Source organism: Cloeon dipterum, chromosome 2 (genome assembly GCF_949628265.1).
Source record: "Cloeon dipterum chromosome 2, ieCloDipt1.1, whole genome shotgun sequence".
Lineage (NCBI taxonomy): Eukaryota > Metazoa > Arthropoda > Insecta > Ephemeroptera > Baetidae > Cloeon > Cloeon dipterum.
The window spans coordinates 3,542,052-3,563,161 of NC_088787.1; the positions used below are offsets into that span (position 1 = coordinate 3,542,052).

The 21,110-nt window shown below is 38.5% G+C and overlaps 2 protein-coding genes across 2 annotated transcripts; one reads left to right on the top strand and one right to left on the bottom strand.

The window, feature by feature from the left end:
* Positions 1 to 4,281: 4,281 nt before the first annotated feature.
* Positions 4,282 to 6,641, bottom strand: LOC135937363 (uncharacterized). Its single transcript, XM_065480514.1, has 5 exons — positions 6,460 to 6,641; positions 6,301 to 6,404; positions 5,641 to 5,959; positions 4,871 to 4,960; positions 4,282 to 4,285 (listed from the first exon to the last, which is right to left on the bottom strand). The coding sequence occupies exons 1-5, from the start codon at positions 6,639 to 6,641 to the stop codon at positions 4,282 to 4,284; spliced, it is 699 nt and encodes a 232-aa protein (XP_065336586.1).
* A 6,225-nt stretch (positions 6,642 to 12,866) lies between these two features.
* Positions 12,867 to 14,075, top strand: LOC135937645 (RCC1 and BTB domain-containing protein 1-like). The gene is made up of 6 exons (XM_065480822.1): positions 12,867 to 12,923; positions 12,983 to 13,164; positions 13,224 to 13,348; positions 13,394 to 13,491; positions 13,544 to 13,674; positions 13,734 to 14,075. Exons 3-6 carry the CDS (start codon positions 13,314 to 13,316, stop codon positions 13,872 to 13,874), a joined length of 405 nt encoding a protein of 134 aa, XP_065336894.1. The 5' UTR covers positions 12,867 to 12,923; positions 12,983 to 13,164; positions 13,224 to 13,313; the 3' UTR covers positions 13,875 to 14,075.
* The last annotated feature ends 7,035 nt before the right edge of the window (positions 14,076 to 21,110 follow it).

Below are 21,110 nucleotides of genomic sequence, written 5' to 3' on the forward strand. Positions count from 1 at the left end.
AGATTGTTGCTATAAAAATTGTCGTTGAATTAAAATGGGTTCATTCTAGAATAAACGACATCCTTTTGATTTATTATTATTTCAGTTACAACATCAAGTCCAACCACTACTTCAATTTCCCCTAAGACTGAACCAAAACCTGCAAGTTTGTCCTTTCCGACTACAACAACTACAACACCTGAATCAACGCCCCTAAAAGCCACAACCTCGACCCGAACTCAAAATGCGACCGAAAAAGTTGAAAATTACACGCAACTCTCAGAATTCAATCACACTACGCCTGTTAGCTTGTCCATTCCGACCACAACAAAATCTTGGACGCCTGCTGAGGAAAATGCCGCAACCGAGGTGCAGGAGAGCAGCTCCCTGACAGAAAATTCGCACCAATATCGGCTGATCAACATCATTCTGATCTGCTCTATTGCGTTCTGCGTGGTCTGCTTTAGTCTTATCATTTTTTGGTTCATCCTGAGAATAAAGAAAAAAATTTCCCTTCTGCAAAACACCAACGAGGCCCAACCATTGTTCGTTTTCCGTGACAACAATGAAGTGCAGTTCGAGGAAGTCACGTATACAACCAGGCCGCCGCCGCCACACCCCCTTCTCCTGATGCCTACGAGCAGACGATTTTTCTCAGCTCGCGAACTGAGTGAAAGCGATGCCAACGAGGCCAAGGACTTTGGAGAAATCTGGAGCTCGAGTCGTAATTGACGTCGTCGGCCCTGCTCAACCGGAACATCTGTACCAGTAAGTTGCACCAGAAGCTTCAAGGTAACCACATTACTTCTTTAGTGCAGTGCCTAGAATCCTAGGATGAGCACCATCGGAACTTCGTTCTTAAGATGAATAAAATTATTTAATTAAATAATGACGCATTCTCCGTTAACATGTATTGTACTTTTTTTGGAATAAATCTCGTTCTTTCGGTTATTTCTAAGTATTTTTTGTTGAATCATCCACCTCAGATTTTACCCAGCGAGCAAGTTTGTTCTTCTTTTAGACACTTTCAAACTGCGTTTTGCACGTTTTTTCATATCAAGCAGTTGTTAGTGAAGAACTTTATTGATTATTAAATAAATAGCTCATTGACCTAATTGTTAAGGATAATTACAAATATTTATTAAATACAAATATCTAAGGAAAAACTACCGCTCCCCCATTAAATACGCTTAAACAAACAAATCCTTATATAGCATGAAAAATGTCTGGATATAAAGGCTGCTTATTTTAGAGGAATGTTCGTTGCATCTTAAGATTCTCTGCGATCTATATAGCTGTACAGCTTCGTCATCTCAGTTTTTACCAAGCGAGCAGGTTCGATTTCCTGAAAGCACGTTTTTTGCCACTTTATCATTTCAAAATAATCTTATCAAATTATACAAACATTAATCACACTTCTAGGAGAAAACTGTGTTTCTCTTTGGACTTTTTATTTTCTGTTTCTTCCAAGCAGCTTTCTCTGAAATAAAAGCATTTTAATCAAACCGTTTCTTTTTTTAGTTTAAAAGCGTTTGAGTTATGGATCTTTTCTTTTACGTCATTGTTTTGCTCCAACTTTCATTGGCCACCGCCGCCAACTTCACTCAAGTCTTCGAGTGGCCCGATGGAATGGACTACGAGTGGCCTTCCGAGGCAAAAAGGACACAGGCCTTGAAAGATGGGATTTTCAAACCAGAAAAAATCGAACCTATTTTCATGGCTGTCTACGGAACGAGGATCTTCCTCAGCCTTGATAAATTTAGTCATGTTATTCCGGTGACTCTGGTGTCGTTGCCGACGAGCAGCGAGTATTCTGCGTCCCCGAAGCTCACTCCATTCCCTTCGTGGGACATGCATGTAAGTGTGAAAAGTAAAGAAAAGAGTAACAATCAAATCATGTGCACTTTGCGCAAGAAGTTAATTTTTAGGATTTTTAGTCGAATTTTGTAGATTTTTCTATTTTAATGAATTTGGCAGCCATTTTTCATAATTATGTATGTATTTGGAGAGTTCGGTTTTTTCTCTAAAAAGTTTTAGCAGTGCCAAAATTGATATTCCGATGAAGATTTGTTAAAAAAGACATCAAATATACTTTTTTTGCAGGGAAAGGGTGGTTGCAACAAAATTGAACAAGCAAGAGGGCTGCAAGTGGACTCTGTTGGCAGGCTGTGGGTTCTGGATAGCGGTAGCGACTATTGCAATATAAAACTATTGATTTTCAATTTGTCCAACAATCACACTAAACTCCGTTTTTTTTCTTTTCATTTTTTTGTGAACAACTTTGTGCTCGACGAAATGCCAAACGATACCTTTGCCTACATTGAGCGGTGGAATCAATTAAACATAGTCGTGTTTAGTCTGGAAAGAAGTGAATCTTGGTTGGTTGGAACATCAGGAATCGTGGTTTCATCCATTGCCCTATCCCCTAAAATGGAACCAAGACAGCTCTACCTCACCAAATGGCACCCCCATGAACTGTATTCAATTTCCGTTGACACACTTCGTAACGGAACTCAAATTGCATTTCCGAAACTAATCAGAAAGTTGAATGCAGTGCCATATAGTATGCTCATTGACAACAAGGGGACCTTATATGCCGCATATTTGAATAAGAATTACATAAACTCTTGGAACTCTTCCCAGATATTTGAGGATGAGCATCGGTTTCATGAGGTACGTCACCAATTTATGTAAGAAATTTTTCAAAAGTTAGTTTTTCGCACCACACTCCAGTTTCATGCTCTCATTGCTGTCTTGCAATGTAAGATTGATTTTTAATATGTGTTTACATTTTCACTATTTTAAATTAAAGAGTTTTGTGTGCAGTTTTAATTCTTTCATATATTAACCTATGGTCTTAGCTAAAATGACAACAGCCCGTTTCACTTTTTAGGGTGAAATTCTGGATAGTATTTTGCCATTTACTTTTGCATTGGACTCTTCGGGAACATTTTGGATGACTGAGATTTATGAAACAGAGACTAAACCAAGGTACAGACTACTAAAGGCTGCAGTCGGTGCGAAGTCATACATCTTTGAGACCCCGTCAGGTAACATGGCTCTCCTTTTCTTTATTTTGCATGCACAGAAAGAAACAAGTTATTTTGTCCTTATGTTAAAATCCTTCTCGTTAGTTGTTTATTTTGATTTTCCATTTTATGCACGGAATAAACAATTTACAAACTTTTTTAGCCACATTTGCTTTTTATTTCTTAGTATTTCATTTTATTTCTATGACAGCTAGTGTGATCAGCATCATGCTAGAGTAAACGATCTATTTCTTCTTATTCCAGTTTGGCCAGTAGCTTCCATCACCATTCCCCCTAAGACCAAACCAACGCCTATTGTTGGTTTATTGTCCATTCCGACTGCAACAACTACGAAACCCGAATCAACGCCCGTAACAGCCACAGCCTCGACCCAAATTCATATAACGACCGATATAGTTGGAAATAGCACGCAACTCCGAGAATTAAATCACACTACGCCTGTTAACTTGTCAATGCCGACCACAACAAAATCTTCGACGCCTGCTGAGGACACTGCCACAAGTGAGGTGCAGAAGAGCAGCACCTCGACTGAAAATTCCAACGAAAATAGGACAATTATCATCAATCTGATCTGCTTTAACGTGTTCACCGTGATCCTGTCAAGTTCGATCATTTTTTGGCTGATTCTGAAACTGAAGAAAAACCATGTTACCACCCTGCAAAAAACTAACGAGGGCCACGAAATGTCCGTTTTACGTGACAACTATGATGCCGAAGAATCATTAGTGCATTACGAGGAAGTGACGCAGCCACGCCCCTTCCACCTGATCCCTACGAGCAGCCGATTTGTCTCAGCCCGCGATCCAAGTGAAAGCGATCACTGGGAGGCCGAGGAGTCGAGCAAGTTCGAGAAATCTGGAACGCGTTCTACGTTTGTGTTTGACGACGTCGGCCCTGCTGAACCGGAACATCTGTACGAAGAAGTTGAAGCGGTACCTTACCAGGTCACCTCATTAAGAAGATTCTTCTTCAGGGATGATACAATACCTGTAAATCCTGCCATGAACACCTTCGGTGAGCAATTTGGCTCTTAAGATCGATATAAATAATTTAATATAATTAACATTATATTCTTTAACATGTATTGTACTTATATTTGGTAAAAAATGAACCTTGTTATTTCAAAAAGTGTTTTTTATTCAAACATTTCGTTGATTTTCTCACAAATAAACTGTTTTTCATAGCTAAAATCGAAACCAAAACTCGAAATCAAACGTTGAAAACGCCAATCAATTAGATGTTGTTGTAAAAGTCATCTATATAATTTTTAAACAAAGAGTCAATGCGGTTCTGTTTTATTAGAGACGAAGGCGACTGTTAATAATGTCTATATTTTCAAATATTGGGAGTGGTTATGTATGATCCAGTTAAATTTAACTTTTCTTGTTGAACCTTTACCACAATTTATTGGAAAGTATATATATTCACAAAGATTGGTTTGATTAATGCATATAATTACAGATAAAGTATACAAAAAGTGGGAAAAGGATAGTTAGGTTGTGCCGAAAATTAGGATTGTACATCGAAATACAGCGCCTATATCATTTAAGGGATGGAAAAATGAAAATTAAAGTAGCAGACGAACTAAGGACAAACAATTATGAAGCAACAGTCCCCCAATAACAATTCTCTAAACATATTTTGACACTTACTTGGTATAATTTTCTCTCGGAATTTGAGCGGACAGTTCTTACGGACTGCTAATGCCATGGGTCACTAATAAATGGGTTTTCAACCAGTTTGCACCCATTGATTTTCCACAAACCTTACATGATTTCAGATTTTTGATCAGCAAATGTGCTTTTCTTTGGTGTACAGCTAGAAAACATGAAGATACAAACTTCCTCTGGCACTCACCGCATTCGAATTTGCGTTCAATCAAATTGTGTTTCATAGCCAAGTGGTTTTTCAAGTTAGCAAAATCAGTGAAGCTTTTAGGACAGTGTGCGCAGTGCAAATTCTGCCTCTTGTGAAAGTGATTCAAGTGGATTTTCAGTAGTAATTCACTTTTGTAGTACCTTTTGCACGGCTCGCACTTGAATCCCATTTTTTGTGCTGCAAACCACGCCAAGAATTGTTTCCGTGTTTCTTTTTCAAGTGGTATTTCAGTTGAGAATGAATATGATAGGCCTTTGGGCAATTTTGACATTTGAAAAGAGTCGTTTTGCATGCTTTCCAATGTGATTGGTACAAGCCTGTGCACTCAAATTCATTCTTGCAGCGCTTGCACTTCATTCTTCTCAAATGGCGACTCATATCTCTCAGAAAAGCATTTGAATTGCAAATTGAGCACACCCAAAACTTGTGATTCTGTCTTGCATGTTGTGCCAGATTCTGTTTGGTAGAAAACAATTTGTGGCATTTGTCGCACTTGATCGTCTTTGGCAAATGCAAACGAGAAACGTGAATCGACAAATCCCATTTAGATTTAGATTTGAACTCGCAATGGTAACAATTGAATACTTTTGCTTTGTCTTCTTCCTTGTGAACAGCTTCAAAGTGGGCCATCATTTCCGGTTCAGATTTGAAATAACAGAAGCAACCAAAGAATTTGCATTTTACGCGAAACTCGGCATGAACACGACGGATATGATCTCTGATGAAATCGGACCTCCGAAACTGTTTCTCGCAAAAATTGCACTTGATCAGTTTCTTTGTTTGAGACTTTTGATGCACTTCCTTGGTGTGTTTGTCCTTTTCCTCGACAGTGTGGAAATACGTGACACATTTACGAAAGTCACACCTGATGGCATTCTCGTGCTTCTTTCTCACGTGACTACTAATGTTTGCGACAATTTGTCCACAGTAGAAACATTTCTTCCCGCTCTTTCGACCGTCAGACACTTCCACGTGCTCTGCATTTTCTTCTGTCTCGCTTTTCGGCAACTCAATCTTCTCCAGCTGCACCCAGCACTGCTCTGCTTTTCCTTCTGTAACAATTAGCCCAGACCAAATTACAGCAAAAGTTGACAACTTAAATATATATACATATTAAAAGGCAACTTGATAAATATTTCAAGGGCGAAATTAAACCTTGAACCACAGTAAAATCTTAATTTTTACCGCCGTTAAATTTTTTATGTACAGTCAATTTTTCTTATTGTTTTTAATAATCTTCAATACGACAGTATTATTTTTTTATTCTATTTCCCGGTCCTTTATAATCACGTTCTTGCTCATTCCGATTTTTTTCCTCTAGTCTCTTTTATCGCGTTATTTTTTCTGTACCTCCATAAAAGTTCTAAAAAAAAATTACGAGCTCATCATGTACCTAAATATTTCTTCCTCAGCTCCTTCGCCTCTTCGTCCAAACAGGTCAGATCTTGTGACCACCAAGCCAAAGCTTCGAGCTCGCTATCATATTTGGCCAGAAACCTTGAAATAAAAAGTCGTCAATAAAATATAAAAAAATTGTCCTGAAGCAGCTCACTCAGCGTGCCAGATGCAGAAATTGCAAATCAGATCTTCATCCTCGATTTCTTTGGCAAATTCGAATCCGCAGACGTTCAAGAACCAAGTCTGCAGCTTCTCGTTGTCCAATTGGAAAGCCTGGACAGCGCCGTCCACCGTCGGACGCTCGCACCAAACGCAGAGTTGCTTCACGAACGACATTTCCGAGCGAGAATCCTCCGAGCAATGGTAAACTAGCTGAAGGTGGGGACCGTAAACTCGTTGTTGTTGGAAATTAGAGGAATTCGGGAACATTTTTGACATTGCATCCTAAGAATTCAGGCAGTTTGAATTATGCTGGGGTGAAAAATATTTCTTTATTTGTGTTTTAACAGATGCTATGAATTTTTTTCTCACAACTGAGAGTCACACAAAAATGACCAACTAAGATTTTTCGGAATTGATTAAAAGTAATTTAAATAAAAGGCTTTGCGCTCTGCATTCATTTGATATATATCAGTGATTAGGCTTGTTTAATAAACAAAGTGCGGTGTATAAAATAAACAATTATAATGTCACTAATTATTAAAAAAGCACTCAAAGTATTTAAAATTTATTTCTTTTCTCTTAACAATAATTTACAAAATTAACTGTTGATTTCACACAGAATGGTTTTACAGCAGCCGCCAGACACACGAGAGGCAGCGATGTCGGCAAAGCCTGCGGTTGTGTTATTTCAGAAGCCGCCTCAGGCACGGCGCTGGTGGCTCTTGGTGTCTTGGTGTGACGCGTCAGTGAGGGCGGAAAGAAGAAAATCAGCAAAAAGAACGTTCACGTGACTTTGAATGGCAGACTCGGGGGATGGGGGAGGATCGACGACAAAGAGTCAGTACTAAGTCATCATAAGGAGACGCTTTCAGATCTAATTGTACTGTAAGAAGGAGGCAGCATTTCTTTATCAAAAGAGAGTACGATGCTGAGCGGCTGAGCCTACAATCTTTTGGCGCCCTCACGGGAGATATATGAATATTAACTGTGATAATTTCTTCTATTACGCCCAATAGACAGCAGACAGCCACTAAATACAAAATAGGTGTTTTGCCCCTTTTTTTGTGAATTCAGGCTAATGTCTTTGGGTCCATCTAACTGTAAGGTGGTGTCTTCCTTTTAATTAGACTAGTGAGCCCTTCTTTAAATATTTTTTATTGGACACCTTCGGCTCTGTTTCATTTTAGAAGTAGATATCTTTACACAGGCGTCGCACATATAAGCATATCACAGCTTTGCATCCTTATCTAATCTTGGCTTCCCTGCAGAACAGTGAAGCAAGAGACACTTTTTATAGTTAGGATGCTGGTATGCAATATGGAAATGCTTGTACAAGTAATGAAATAATTCGTGTATGGACGGTGATTTTCCATGATTTTCGTTATATGGAGATTCATTATACTATTAAATAAATGTAAACTACTGTATCCGCCGCTGCAGTCTTAATAATCTTCCACTATCGGAATTTCAATGGAAATCCTCCACTTCGTTATGGCTTGCAACTATATTTGACAATTTATATATAAAGTGAATTAAAATTGAGACCGTGCTTAAAACTACACCTTTTCAATTGGTTCGTCGTGATTAATCGGGGGTAGTTTTTCACGACGCGGACGACTGCTGCCTCTAACTAAGAAATATTTTGGGTCCAAGTAAATGATTTCTTTCACTCAGCTTCCTCTGCGCTTCTCTTAGGAGATTTCTAGTTTTTCACAAATTGCGGAATTTTGAATTCCGTCAGTTCGTTGCTGTATTTCAAATTCAGGCTGTTCTTGCTCTTTTCAAGCACCACCTCGGTGTCGCAAGTGATTAAACCACTTTCAAGCAGGCAATGGAGTTGGAAGACCAGAGTTCCGTAAGAAACGCTGTGAGAGCCTTGAATTTCCTTAACGCAAAGTCTGTCGGCGTTTTGGAAAAGGAGCAAAATTGCCAATTGAATGGTGTTCATCGAGGCGTCGTGTACGGCGTGTCCAAAAAGTCACGTCTGCAGCGAGACAAAATTGAGTTTGCAAATATAATACATATCGCAGATTTCATTAAAATTGTAAGCAGTCATCCGATCTAAAAATGCAAGCCAGGTAAAAAATAAAACTAGCTTGATAAAAGATTGTGTCAATAACCATCCCGTTGGCTCGCATTGTTAAGGCACTCTCAGGAGTGTCAAATCAATGAGAGGTATTTGAGCAGTTCGGAGATCTAATACTGGCTACCCAATGTCAGAAATGGCAAAAAGTGGTTAGTTTAGTGACTCCTCGAATTGCTCAAATTGCTCAACGGGCTGGTTTGCAACTTTCCAGCACGCGTGATTTGGCTTCACGGGACGAATGTCTAGCCTTTCAATGCAGTCCTCGGTGCGGAGGCAAGTGGCCCTTGAGTGGGCTGCGTCCCTGTGCGGCCTGGTGCGCCCATGTTATCCTTTCGCGGTTTTATTGGGGTTTCAGCATTCGTGCCAGTGCAGTGCGCGCCCTTTTCCCGCTCCGAGAGGACAGGGATAAAAAGAGCAAAATAAAATAAAATAAAATTGGCACTGCTGTAAATATTTACAGATAATTCACTCAGATATTCTAATCTTAATCTATGTAAATTTTCAGCCTATATTTTGTCTTTTATAAGTATATCGGGCCTTGTCAAAGTGACATTATATAAGATAAATTGGAGCAAGTCAGCAAATGATTACTCGGGGCGACGACAACACAGAGTGTCGATTTTCCAAACTTATTGGTCAGAATTATAAAAAGAATTTAAATTATTGAACGATCTCTAACAGGTTCGAAAGCACATGAAAAGATAAATTTTACTCAACCACAATCACTCGCAATATTTGAAAATATGTAAATTATTCACAGTTGCCTTCGTCTTCTGTAAAAGAGAACCGCATGCATCCTAGCATGGACCATTGTTGTAAAAATATTTAAATTGGTTTTTTCATGAATTGAAGGGAATTTGCTATTTCATTATTTGCCTCTAAAAATATTGTATTTATTTATACAAAGTAAATTAACTAATTTTTAAGTTATCTGGAAAAAATTGTCGGCTCTCCAAATAAATTTGAGTTTTCTAAAGCAAACAGTGCTTTATGACGCCTGCATATCGAGCAGCTTATGCAACCCGCAACAATAGAGGCACGCGACTCGAGTGGCGTCAGCGGGAATGAATGGAAGGAGAGGGAAGGAAGAAGGCTGACAGCGCCACCTATGAATGAATGAATGAGTGAATGACCTATGAATGGGAGCGAGGCTTTGTGGAAAAACTGCGCAGATTCGAATGTGATTTGTAACACGGTTTTCTAGGGTGTGATTATAATTTAACAAAAAATAAATTAATGGAACAAACCCGTGCTACAACGGTTGACGGTGCAGGATGGGCATCTTAGCCTAGAGTTAGTGCCTTTTTTGAGTTCAGATGGGAGCTCGCACCGTTCGTCACCTTAAGCTTCATCCGGCCACTGAGCGTCGCCCCAAAGCCGGACACTTTTACCAAAAGGCCCCTCAGGGTAGTCACGTGTCCTCGAGACACTGGGTGAGTGCAAGGGAGAATAATAATCAATCAATAATTAATGAGAAGTTGAACTTACTCGCGGGCATTAGTTGAACAACTCGTTTTATCAATCTATTCTCCTTACACGCGAGCTGGACTTTTTCAAGTTGACAATTGATATCATCGCCGCTCCTTCAACTTTGCTCGATTTTTGTTTGCAACATTTGCTCCAAAGCAACTTGAAAAAATATTCAAAACTTTTGCTATATTACTAAAATCGCACAGTTTTAATTATTAGCAGATAATGCATTCATTTATTCTATTATTCTTTGTCACTTTTCTGCACATTTTGTCGTTTATATGGGCCTTGTGCCTTGTCAAAGTGACAAAATAATAGAAAATGGAACAAAACATTATTAATGATTACTCGGGGCAGCTAAAACAGTGTCGGCGATTTTTAAATCTAATTGGTAATTTATACAAAATATTTTAAATTATTGAAAGAGCTTACTTTGACTGGTTCCAAAGACTTTTAGTGCAGTCATTCTCCTTTGTGACGCCGTGTTTTTTGATTATGTGAGATTAAAATTCGATAGCGGCAATAAAAGGCAGACAGTCGCCGACCGACTCGTTGATAAGCCTACACTGGCGCCAAGAGAGATAAAAAGTGCTTCAGTTCTTGTCTCCTTCTCTTGCAAGCAGTGCTGATTGTGAGGAGAACTCGAATAGGTGCGGAGTCTGCTGCTGCCGCCGCGATGTCGGACCTCTTGGATAAGTGGCAAATATTTCGGGAGCTGAGCGACGAATTGAAGCGGAATATCAGGCTTGCGGTCGTATTTAGTAAGCATTTAATTATATTCTTTACAAAGTTCTAACTTGTATAATTAAATCTAGTAGGAAAAATGGACAATATTTAAGTTAGTTTCTGCTGGTGCTCGTCTTTATTATTTAGCTTCCATTGTCCGCTGCTAAATTATATTACAGGCATTTCAAATGTTAGAGATTTGAGATAAAAAAACTATTTTTGAACTAAAACGTCCATCGAGATGAGAAATTTTCGAGTACCTTGAGAATATTTGGCCGGGAATCCCGAGAACCAGTTCCAGGCGAATTCGATTGGACGGGATTTGTTGGCGTTGAAATTTTTAGGTAGACACTGAAATTTTGTTTGTTAATAAATGGAGAATTTCAAAGTTTGAAGCTCGGGAATGGGGGACGCAGTCAAGTGTTAGAGTCGACCTTTCATTCACATAGAACTCAATTTTTTTTAGATGGAACGCTCCCATTCCCGAGCTTCAATCCTGAAATTTAACCATCTACATTAACAAGATTTTTATTAAGCAAATAGAAGTGCTGTCCCGTACAAATATTTCAACTCCAAAAATCCCTTCTCGTGTGCAATCGATTTACAAATGTCCAAACTCGCCTGAATCTGCTCCAATAATAAAATTAGAAGACATGCACGGGGGAAGGGAAACAAGAAAAAGATTATTATTTTTTTAAATTTGACACCTTTTCCTCCAAATTTTCCAAAAGTCAGGAGACATATATTTGCCCACGGAATTACGATCGAGAAGGGATTTCCCGGGAAGTTGTTTTCACGTTCGGGTTTTCCCAAAAAAATTAGAGCATTTTCCCGGGACTGGGCTGAATCCGGGAAATCGTTTACGGGAAAAGATAAACTAGGGACAAATTATTGGTTTCGATGGACGCTCTAGTTTCAACAAACATCCTCTCATGTGCGCCATTTAACATTCAAAGGAGGTGGCGCAATTTACGTGACGAAAGATGACCAAGTTTTCGGCTTTGGGAAAAACAAAGAAGGATTCCTTGGTACTGGCGACCAGCAACCACGCACAGAGCACACGAAAATTGAACAATTGTGCGGAAAAAACATTCAAGGTGAAGTTTATTAAGGATAATTATTGATGTGACTCCAAAATAAATATTTTTTTTTCTCAGAATTGGAATTCTCACATTATACGTTTTTTGCCATTTCTGCTACCGGATCAGTTTACGCCTGGGGAAGAAATGATTTTGGCCAGCTTGGACTGGGTACGAAACAAGAAACCTTGATCCCAACCAAAATAGAAGGAATTTTGGCAACAAAAAGAGTTTTGCAAGTGGCCTGCAGCTCTACCCATACTTTGGCTTTAACCTCGGATAAAGAGGTTCGAATAAAATAAATGTCATTCGAATTAATTTACAATTTCCAAAAAACACACTCTAAAGGTCTTTTCCTTTGGTTGTAACGATTTCGGGCAGTTGGGACTGGGACACAGCGATGACCAAATTCTTCCAACAAAATTGGACTTTCCTGCGGCTGGGGGAGTTGTGACAGCCATCGCTTGTCTACGTAACTCATCTGTAGCACTCCTAGACTCAGGAGAGGTGAAAATTAATTTCTATTTCGGGTATTATAAATATTTTTACCAGCATTGTGTTTTAAAGTGGAAGTTATTTATAGACAAAATGAAAATAATATTTGATTCTTAATGTATAATTTTATTGTATCATTAATTTTAAAGGTACTTGCTTGGGGGAGAAATGAATATGGCATTCTGGGCCGTAGTGCAGAAGGCGTGAAGGAGCAAAACATTCCTCGCAAAGTGCCCGGCTTGGAAGGCATCACAATTACAAAAATTGTTTGTGGCTCAAATCATGCCCTGGCCTTGTCCAACGATGGGAAAATCTACTCTTGGGGATGGAACGGATCAGGCCAGCTTGGAAATGGAACCGACGAAAATTCACACCAACCAACTTTGTTATTTGGGAATATGTGCAGGTTATATAAAAAAAGACAAGCATCAATACTGATGTTGAATGAAATATTTATGTGAAAAAAATTGGGTACATATAAATCAATATTTATTTTGTTTTTGGACAGGATAAGAGACGTAGCTGCCCATTACACTTCTTACCATACGAGTGCTGCAGTCACAGAAGCAGATGAAGTATTCGCTTGGGGTAAATTCAATGGTGGGAGTTTGTGTCTATAAAAATAATTAAATGCTATCCATCACGAATTCAAATTTAAGGCCAAAGAAACTCAAGTCCGACAAAAACTTCATTCACTTCACTGGATGAAGTTTTTGCGAAAATTCCAAATGACGCCGTTACATTCCGACCATTGCGTGCAAAACTTGATGATGAGCCAATAGAAGAAAAGAACAGTGCAAACGAATTGCCAGAATGGCTCAAGAAATCTTTTGGTGACTCCGTAATGAATATTACATATTTATTTGCAAAATTTATTACTCGATTAATCTTTATGGATAGGAATCTGCTGACGTTGCTTTCGTGGTCGAGGGAAAGAAAATCCACGCGCACAAATTAATTCTGATCTTGCGTTGCGCCGTCTTCAGGACCATGTTCTTGGGCAATTGGAAAGAGAGCAACGAAAGGTAATATTTTAACTTGTGAATTAACAAAAACTTACACTTTAATAGTGAGCAAATCATCGAGCATCACAGCTACGATGTATTTTTCGCCTTTTTGAAATACTTCTACACCAACCAGGTTGATTTGCAGCCAGATTTGTCTCTAGGTAAATAACTTTATTGTTGTGGTGTTTTTGAAAATATTAACTGAAATTAAAGAGCTATTCGCGTTGGCCCACTTCTATCAAATGACTGATCTGCAAAACGAGTGCCTGAAAATTATCAAAAGAGGCGTGACCGTGGAAAACGCTGCATCGATTTACGATAAAGCAGTTCTAATTGCTGCCGAGGTGCCTAAATTTAAAATTTTAAAATAAAATGTCTGGTTGAGACACTTATTTCTTTTTAGGAACTCAAGGAGTTCGTTCTGAAGTTCTGCATGGAGCACATGACTGCGGTCGTGAACAGTGATGGCTTCAAGCTCTTGAAGGATGATGTCGCGAGAGATTTTTTCCTTCATGCAGCGCAGCAAGGAGCGTTTAAAAAATGATTAATACGCGGTATTCTCTGCTGAGAGAAGCAGATTTTGTGTGTATTTTATACGACGGTGTTCTTTATCTACGAATTAGGACGCGTATTCATTATCTAATCTTGACTGCGCCTCCGTTAGCAATAGTTTCAATTTTTAAAAATGAATAATCAAATATTATTTAAATTTTTGTGGGCATATCACACGTCAGTAACAATTGTGGGGAAGGATAATTGATTGTTTTGTTCAATCTTATAAAATTAAATAAATATTGCAGTTATAATCTTCATTATTTACACCAACTTCAAACTCATCCCTTATCTGATCATCGCTTCTTTGCTGAAATTTGACTTTGGACCATGCCATCACCGCATGATAATTGACAATGCTCGCTGTCACGCGTGATTTCCGTCTTATCAGGCGCTTATCTGAATTGGATGGCTGTTTAGTTTGATGGTTTGATTGATGGCTGTCTCACAAAAAACTCCCATCAAATGAAGACGCGTCATAGAAAACTAAAAAGGAAACAGCTTCTCTTAATCAGAGAGATTATACGATTTAGAGCAGCTGAACCTGTCCTTTGTTGCTTGCATGCACAGGAGATATAACTGTGATAAGTTTCTTCTATTACGCGCAAGGGACAGCCACTTAATTATAAAAAAATAGTTGTTTTGTTCCTTTTTTGAATTCAGATTAATGGTTTTGGGCCTCTTTTAGCTGTCATGTGATGTTTTCCATTTAATTAGACTATAGTGAGAGCTCTTCATTAAATAATGTATTTTTTATTGGACACCTTCGGTTTTGCTTCATCTGAGAAGTAGTTTTCTTTACACAGGTTTCTTCTTACATAAATATAAGGTTATCGACGCTTTAATCTTGTTTGTCATCCTTATCTGATCTTGGCTCCCCTTCAGAGCTGTGCAGCAACATACAATTTTTGGTTAGAAAGCTGGAATACAATACTTGGACAAGTGGGATATAATTCGTGTTATGGAAAATATGATTTTCCATGATTTTCGAGATGGAGATTCAATACTAATCGAAGGTGAAATTTAAATATGATTCTGAATAGATTTCCAAAATTAAATTATGTTTATCGTATGTATTTAATAAATTGGAATGTTTTCATTTTTAAAAAATTAACCAAAATCAAATGCGTTTAAGGAAATAAAAATGGTTGCAAAATGATCGAGTTGGCCTTTTTCTCACTCTTTTCCTGTTTTAATTTTTATTAAAATTCCAAGCTGGATGCGTTTTGTATTGTTGGCGTTAATATTTTCGAGAAAGAAAAGACTAAAAAGTTGCAATCCTGTCAGTGATACAAAGATAAGATAATATCCGTCGCATGACAACTATTGATCTGGATTGAGCCACTGCGTTGCTACGGCAACAGAGATAATATCAAAGCAAAAATTAACAGCATACACGAGGAAATATTTCAACGGTTATCAGTAGTTTTTTAAATATAAATATATCGCTTGCATTTTTCATATATTGTAACAAGTATGTTAAATTTGGGGCTTTTTGGATAAATTACTAACAATGAGCAAAGTAAAATTAGAGCCAGGAATAAGATGCCGTTTCCGGATATTTTAAGATAATTCTAGCAAATTGTGTGCATTTGGTTAAATATAACATTGAATATAAAATTTGCAAAGTGTTTTATCAAATTCTATATTTTCAGCTAAGACTTAACCAGCATTTTTTAATTTTTCTTAAAAGATTTCGAACAATCATTAATTGTAAGTTATATTGGAAATTTATTAAACCAGGCTTTATAATTTATGACTCATTTAGTCAATTTGAAATTTTGTTACATTCATTGCATAAATTGAATAACGAAATCAAGCAAAAATATGGGAACTGAGCTTTTACTCGAGCTACCAAATCTCGCCAAATCTGAAAGCATCATTTTGCGAATTTGTCGCACCAAAATCTTTAGGTTTATGAAATTAACTGCGAAAAATCCCCTGCAAGTTTGAATGAGTGCTATTTTTGAATGGCACAGCTGTGTTCCGAGGAGAAATGAATAAAAATGAATCAAGAGGTGGCGCTGGGAAATAAAATAAAAGAAAGGAGGCTGCCGTTTTGAGTTGAGTATGATCAAGCGGGCTCCGCGCCGATCCACGAACTTCCCTGGCGGCTCTGTGTCAATACTACGAAAAATATTATTATTTTTCAAATTTTCTTTTATTGATTTACTGAAATGCCACGCATTTGTCCCTAAGAAACTGGACAGCCGCGGAAATATAGCCCTTTGAGCTTTTCAAGTTGCTTTATTAGCCATATCTTCCACCACCTGTGATAACAGGCAGCCTGTGGCCAGGGAAAGGAGAAGAAAAACGATGGCCAAGAAGAAATGATTCACGACCCGAGTGGTTCCAAACCGAAAAAAGTTCTGTGATGGCTCAATTACGAAAGGAGGCAGATAATTATTTCAATTTTCGTTTGCACTTTGTTCTGCGACATAGCTGCAGTTTCGCCTCAGTTTTTAAAACCAGGGAGCAGGTTCCTATACTTCCTGGATACTTTAGAAATTGGTACTCTTTGTCTTATCAAGCAGCTGATTGTGAAGAACTTTATTGATTGTTAAATAAATAGCACATTGATCTAATTGTTCAGGATAAATGAAAATATTTATTAAATACAAATGTCAAAGGAAAATCTCCCCACCAACCCCATAAATACACTAAAACAGCCAATCACTAAAGAGCATGAAAAATTCCCGTGGATAAAGGCTGCTTTATTTTAGAGGAGAGCTTCGTTTTGCTTCTGAAGGCCTTCGACTCTCTGCGATCTAGCTGCAGTTTCGTCCCAGTTTCGACTCAGCGAGCAGGTTCGTTTTCTTGGAAGCTGACATGTTTCCACTTAATTATTTTAAAATAAAAAGTATTTAACAGGCCTAGGATAAAACTAGGTTTCTCTTCGGATTTCTAATTATTTATGTTTTATTTCCTGTTTCTTCCGAGCAAATCAAACCATTTCTATTACTTTTTTCCACTATTTTTCAGATCAGAAACACGTTTGAGTCATGAATCCTCGCATCTTTGTCATCGCTTTGCTCCATTTTTCATTGGCCTACGCCACCAACCTCACTCAAGTCTACGAGTGGACCGATGGATTAAGGTTAAGGCTACTAAGGGCTGCAGTCGATGCCATGTCAAGTAAGTCATTTGCTCTGAACATAGTTGGCCTAAAAACTTTGTAGTCGTTGATTTTTGTTTATTTAATGTATGCCAAAGACAAGCACTTCGTATTGTTGCTAAAAGCGACGAATCAAAAGTGGTTCATGCTAGAATAAACGACATCTTTTTAAATTAATGTCAATACAACAGCCATTCCAACCACCACTACAATTTCCTAAAAGACCAAACCAATCACCAAACCTGTTACCTTTTCAGAACGGTCCCGCTCGTCTATTTCGACCACAACAAAATCCTCGACGGATGCTGAGGAAACTGCCGCCACCGAGGCGCAGGAGAGCAGCTCCCTGACAGAAGAGACGTACCAACAACAACTTCAGCGGATCAACATCATTATTATCTGCGCCATCGTGATCAGCGTAATCTGCTTCTTTAGTCTCATCATTTATTGGTTCATCCAGGAAAAGAAGAGAATCTATTCCCTTCCGCAAGACACAAACGAGGTCCAACCATTGTTGGTTTACCGTAACAGTAATGATGATGACGTCGGCCCCGCGGTTGTGCAGTTTGAGGAAGTCCCGTATACAACCGGGCCGCCGCCACACCCCCTTTCCCTGGTCAGACGATTTGTCTCAGACTGCGATCTGAGTGAAAGCGATGCCAGCGAGGCCGAGGACGATCGAGAAATTTGGAGAGGCGCCTCGTGCTCAGGCCGAGGATAACAACGCCGGCCTTGCTCAACTGGAAAATCCGTATGATGACGTTGCACCGGAACCCGCCAGGTCACCAAATTATGAAGATATACTTTTTCATAGTGCAATACCTAAAAATCCTACCTGAGCACCATCGGAACTTGGTTCTTGAGATGAATAAATAATATTTAATTTGTTAAACACAGACGCATTATCATTTAACCATGTTTAGTACATTTTTGTAAAATATAACTCGTTATTTCGTTTTTCGTTGTTCAATTATTCCTTTTGATATCTTCACAACATAAATATTTTTTTTTTTTTGATAATCCCATCCATAATATCAGGCAGCCAGAATTTAGATCAGGGGGCCAGGGAAAGAAAGAAGCAAAACGATAGCCAAAGAGAAAGGATTCACGACTCGAATGTTTCCTTCATGAAAAATGTTCTTTTCGTCCTTTCAAGCAGCTGATTGTGATCGTTTAATAAATAGCACCGTGATATAATTTTGGTAGGGTAAATATAAATATTTATTAAATATAAATATCGAAGGAATAACTCCCCACCACCCCCATTAAATACACTTAAACAACCAATCATTAAAGAGCATGAAAAATTTTCGTGGATAAAGGCTACTAAAGTTTTAGAGGAGAATTCGTTTTGCTTCTGAAAGACTTTCGACTCTCTGCGTCTTAGCTGCAGTTTTTACCCTGCGAACAGGTTCGTTTTCTTTGAGGCTTGCTTTTTGCCACGCTATTTTTTAAATCTTTATCTCACATACTTTGAAAAAAATCATTCACACATCTATAGAAGAAAACTATAGGTTCCTCTTTGGATTTCTATTTTATGTTTTATTTTCTGTATATACCAAGAGCAAATCAAACCATTTCTATTACTTTTTTCTACTATTTTTCAGCTCAGAAACGTTTGAGTCATGAATCCTCGAATCTTTGTCATCGTTTTTCTCCACTTTTCATTGGCCAACGCCGCCAACTTCACTCAAGTCTTCGAGTGGACCGATGGAATGGACTACGAGTGGCCCTACGCGACGGACAGGAGAGTGGCCTTGGAAGCTGGAACTTTCAAAGCAGAGAAAATTGAACCTATTTTCATGGCTGTCTACGGAACGAGGATCTTCCTCAGCCTTGAAAAGGTAGATGGCATTCCGGTTACTCTGGTGTCTTTGCCGACGAGCAGCAAGTCTTTAGAGTCCCCAAGGCTCACTCCATTTCCTTCGTGGGAGATGCATGTAAGAGTAAAGGGTAAAGTAAGTAATCAAATCATGTGCGCTACCGAAAATCAGTCACTTTTTTAGTCGAATTTTGTAAATTTGTGTTCTATTTTTCTTGAAATTGGCAGCCACTTTTTTAATGTACGTTATTTTAAAAATTCGGTTTATTTTCTAAAAAGTTTGACAGAGTTCCAAAAATGATGTCAAAGAAACGATTTAATCAATTTATTTTTTAGAGAAAGGAAGACTGCAACAAGTTTGAAAAAGTAAGAGGGCTGCAAGTGGACTCTGTTGGCAGGCTGTGGGTTCTGGACAGTGGTAGTGAGAGTTGCGTAGCAAAACTATGGATTTTCGACTTGTCCAACAACGATCAAACCGAACTCAGATATCACTTTTCATTTCGCTATAACATGCACGACTTGGTGCTCGAAGAAACTTCCAACGGAACTTGGGCCTACATCGCGTATTACGGTGAAAAAAACATTGTCGTCTTTAGTTTGGAAAGAAAAGAATCTTGGATTGTGCAAACTCCAGGAAACTGGGTTTATTCCTTTGCTCTCTCCCCTAAAATGGAACCAAGACAACTCTACCTCAGCAATTACGACTCCAATGAACTGTTTTCAATTTCCGTTGACGCACTTCGCAAAGGAATGCAAACTGCAAATCCAGGACTAATCGGAAAATGGACTAAAAAACCATATAGAATGTTGATTGACGGTCACGGGACTATGTATGCTGCCTTTTGGGACAGTAACCAAATACTTTCTTGGAATACTTCCCAGCCATTTCAGGAACAGCGATTTTATGAGGTACGTCACCAATTCATCAAATTTAAGATTCCATCTAAGATGGATTTTTTTATCATTTTCCAACTTTTTTACTATATATTTAATTGAAGAGCAGTTTGTGCAGTTTCATTGCTTCATATTAGCCTTTGTACTTAGCTTAAATTACAACAGTTCGTTACACTTTTTAGATTGGAAATCTGGAAACTTTTGTGCCATTTACCTTTTCCTTGGACTCGTCGGGAACCTTTTGGATGACTGAGCTTAATAAATCAGCGACTAAGCCAAGCTACAGGCTTTTAAATGCTAAAGTCTTCGAGGCCTCGTCAGGTAAGTTTTCTCTGATCAACATTTTACCATAGGCTTTTATGTATTTAATGTAAGCCAAAGACGAGCACTTTGTAAGGATATTTGCTAAAAAAATGCGACGAATCAAAAAGTGTTCATGCTAGAATAAACAACATCATTTTGATTAATTCATATTTCAGTTACACCTGCCACACCAACAACCACTACAATTTCCTCTAAGACCGAACCAACGCCTGTTAGCTTTGACATTCCGACCCCTACAAAATCATCGACACCTGATGAGGAAAATGCCACAACCGAGGTGCAGGAGATTAGTATCTCGACAGAAAATTTGTACCAATGTCGGCTTTTTAACATAATCCTGATCTGCTCTAACGTATTTACCGTGATCCTGTCGAGTCTGATCTTTCTTTGGCACGTTCTGGGACAGAAGAGAAAATATTCAATTCTGCAAAACAAAATCGAGGGCCTGAAAATGTCCGTTTTCTTTGACAACAATGATGAAGTTGGATCCGCGGAAGTGCAGTTCGAGGAAAGGAGGATATAACGCTGCCACGCCCCTTTCATCAGGTTCCTACGAGCAGACGATTTGTCTCAGCCCGTGATCTGCGTGAAAGTGATGCCAGCGAGGCCGAGGACATTCGTGAAATTTGGAGAGGCGCCTCGTCCTCCAGTTGATTCTAAAAGTCGGCCTTGCTTAACCGGATGAACACGTGCACGATGAAGTGTCACTTGAACCTTCATCCCATAAATAAAAATATTGTAATTTACTCAACACTAACGCATTATCCTTTAACATGAGTTTTTCTTATAGTTGGAAAAAAAACCTTGTAATTTCAAAAAAGTGATTTTAATTCGATCGATCCGTTAATTTCTCATGAATAAGCTGTTTTTCATATAGCGGGTCGGTTTAATTTTTGTCATATAGTTGGTGTGTGAGTTGCGAGTGCGGTTTTAGAAGGCATTAAAAACCCGCTTCTTGCATGCCACCAACAGTTGGCGCCACCGTGTAGTTACGATTTAAATGCTTTTCCGCTGCGATTTCATACACAGTCCTGCCACTGTGCATTTTTCACTTATTTTCTTCTCTTTTGAGA

Bases quoted from the DNA above. Each gene is read 5' to 3' on its own strand.
- LOC135937363 (XM_065480514.1), bottom strand. From the start codon at position 6,641: ATGTCGTTCGTGAAGCAACTCTGCGTTTGGTGCGAGCGTCCGACGGTG. The intron at 6,405-6,459 runs GTGAGCTGCTTC...TTTTATTTCAAG, and splicing joins TTCTGCATCTGGCACGCTGA to GTTTCTGGCCAAATATGATA. The intron at 5,960-6,300 runs GTACATGATGAG...TAATTGTTACAG, and splicing joins GCTGAGGAAGAAATATTTAG to AAGGAAAAGCAGAGCAGTGC.
- LOC135937645 (XM_065480822.1), top strand. From the start codon at position 13,314: ATGTTCTTGGGCAATTGGAAAGAGAGCAACGAAAG. The intron at 13,492-13,543 runs GTAAATAACTTT...CTGAAATTAAAG, and splicing joins GCAGCCAGATTTGTCTCTAG to AGCTATTCGCGTTGGCCCAC. The intron at 13,675-13,733 runs GTGCCTAAATTT...ATTTCTTTTTAG, and splicing joins CAGTTCTAATTGCTGCCGAG to GAACTCAAGGAGTTCGTTCT.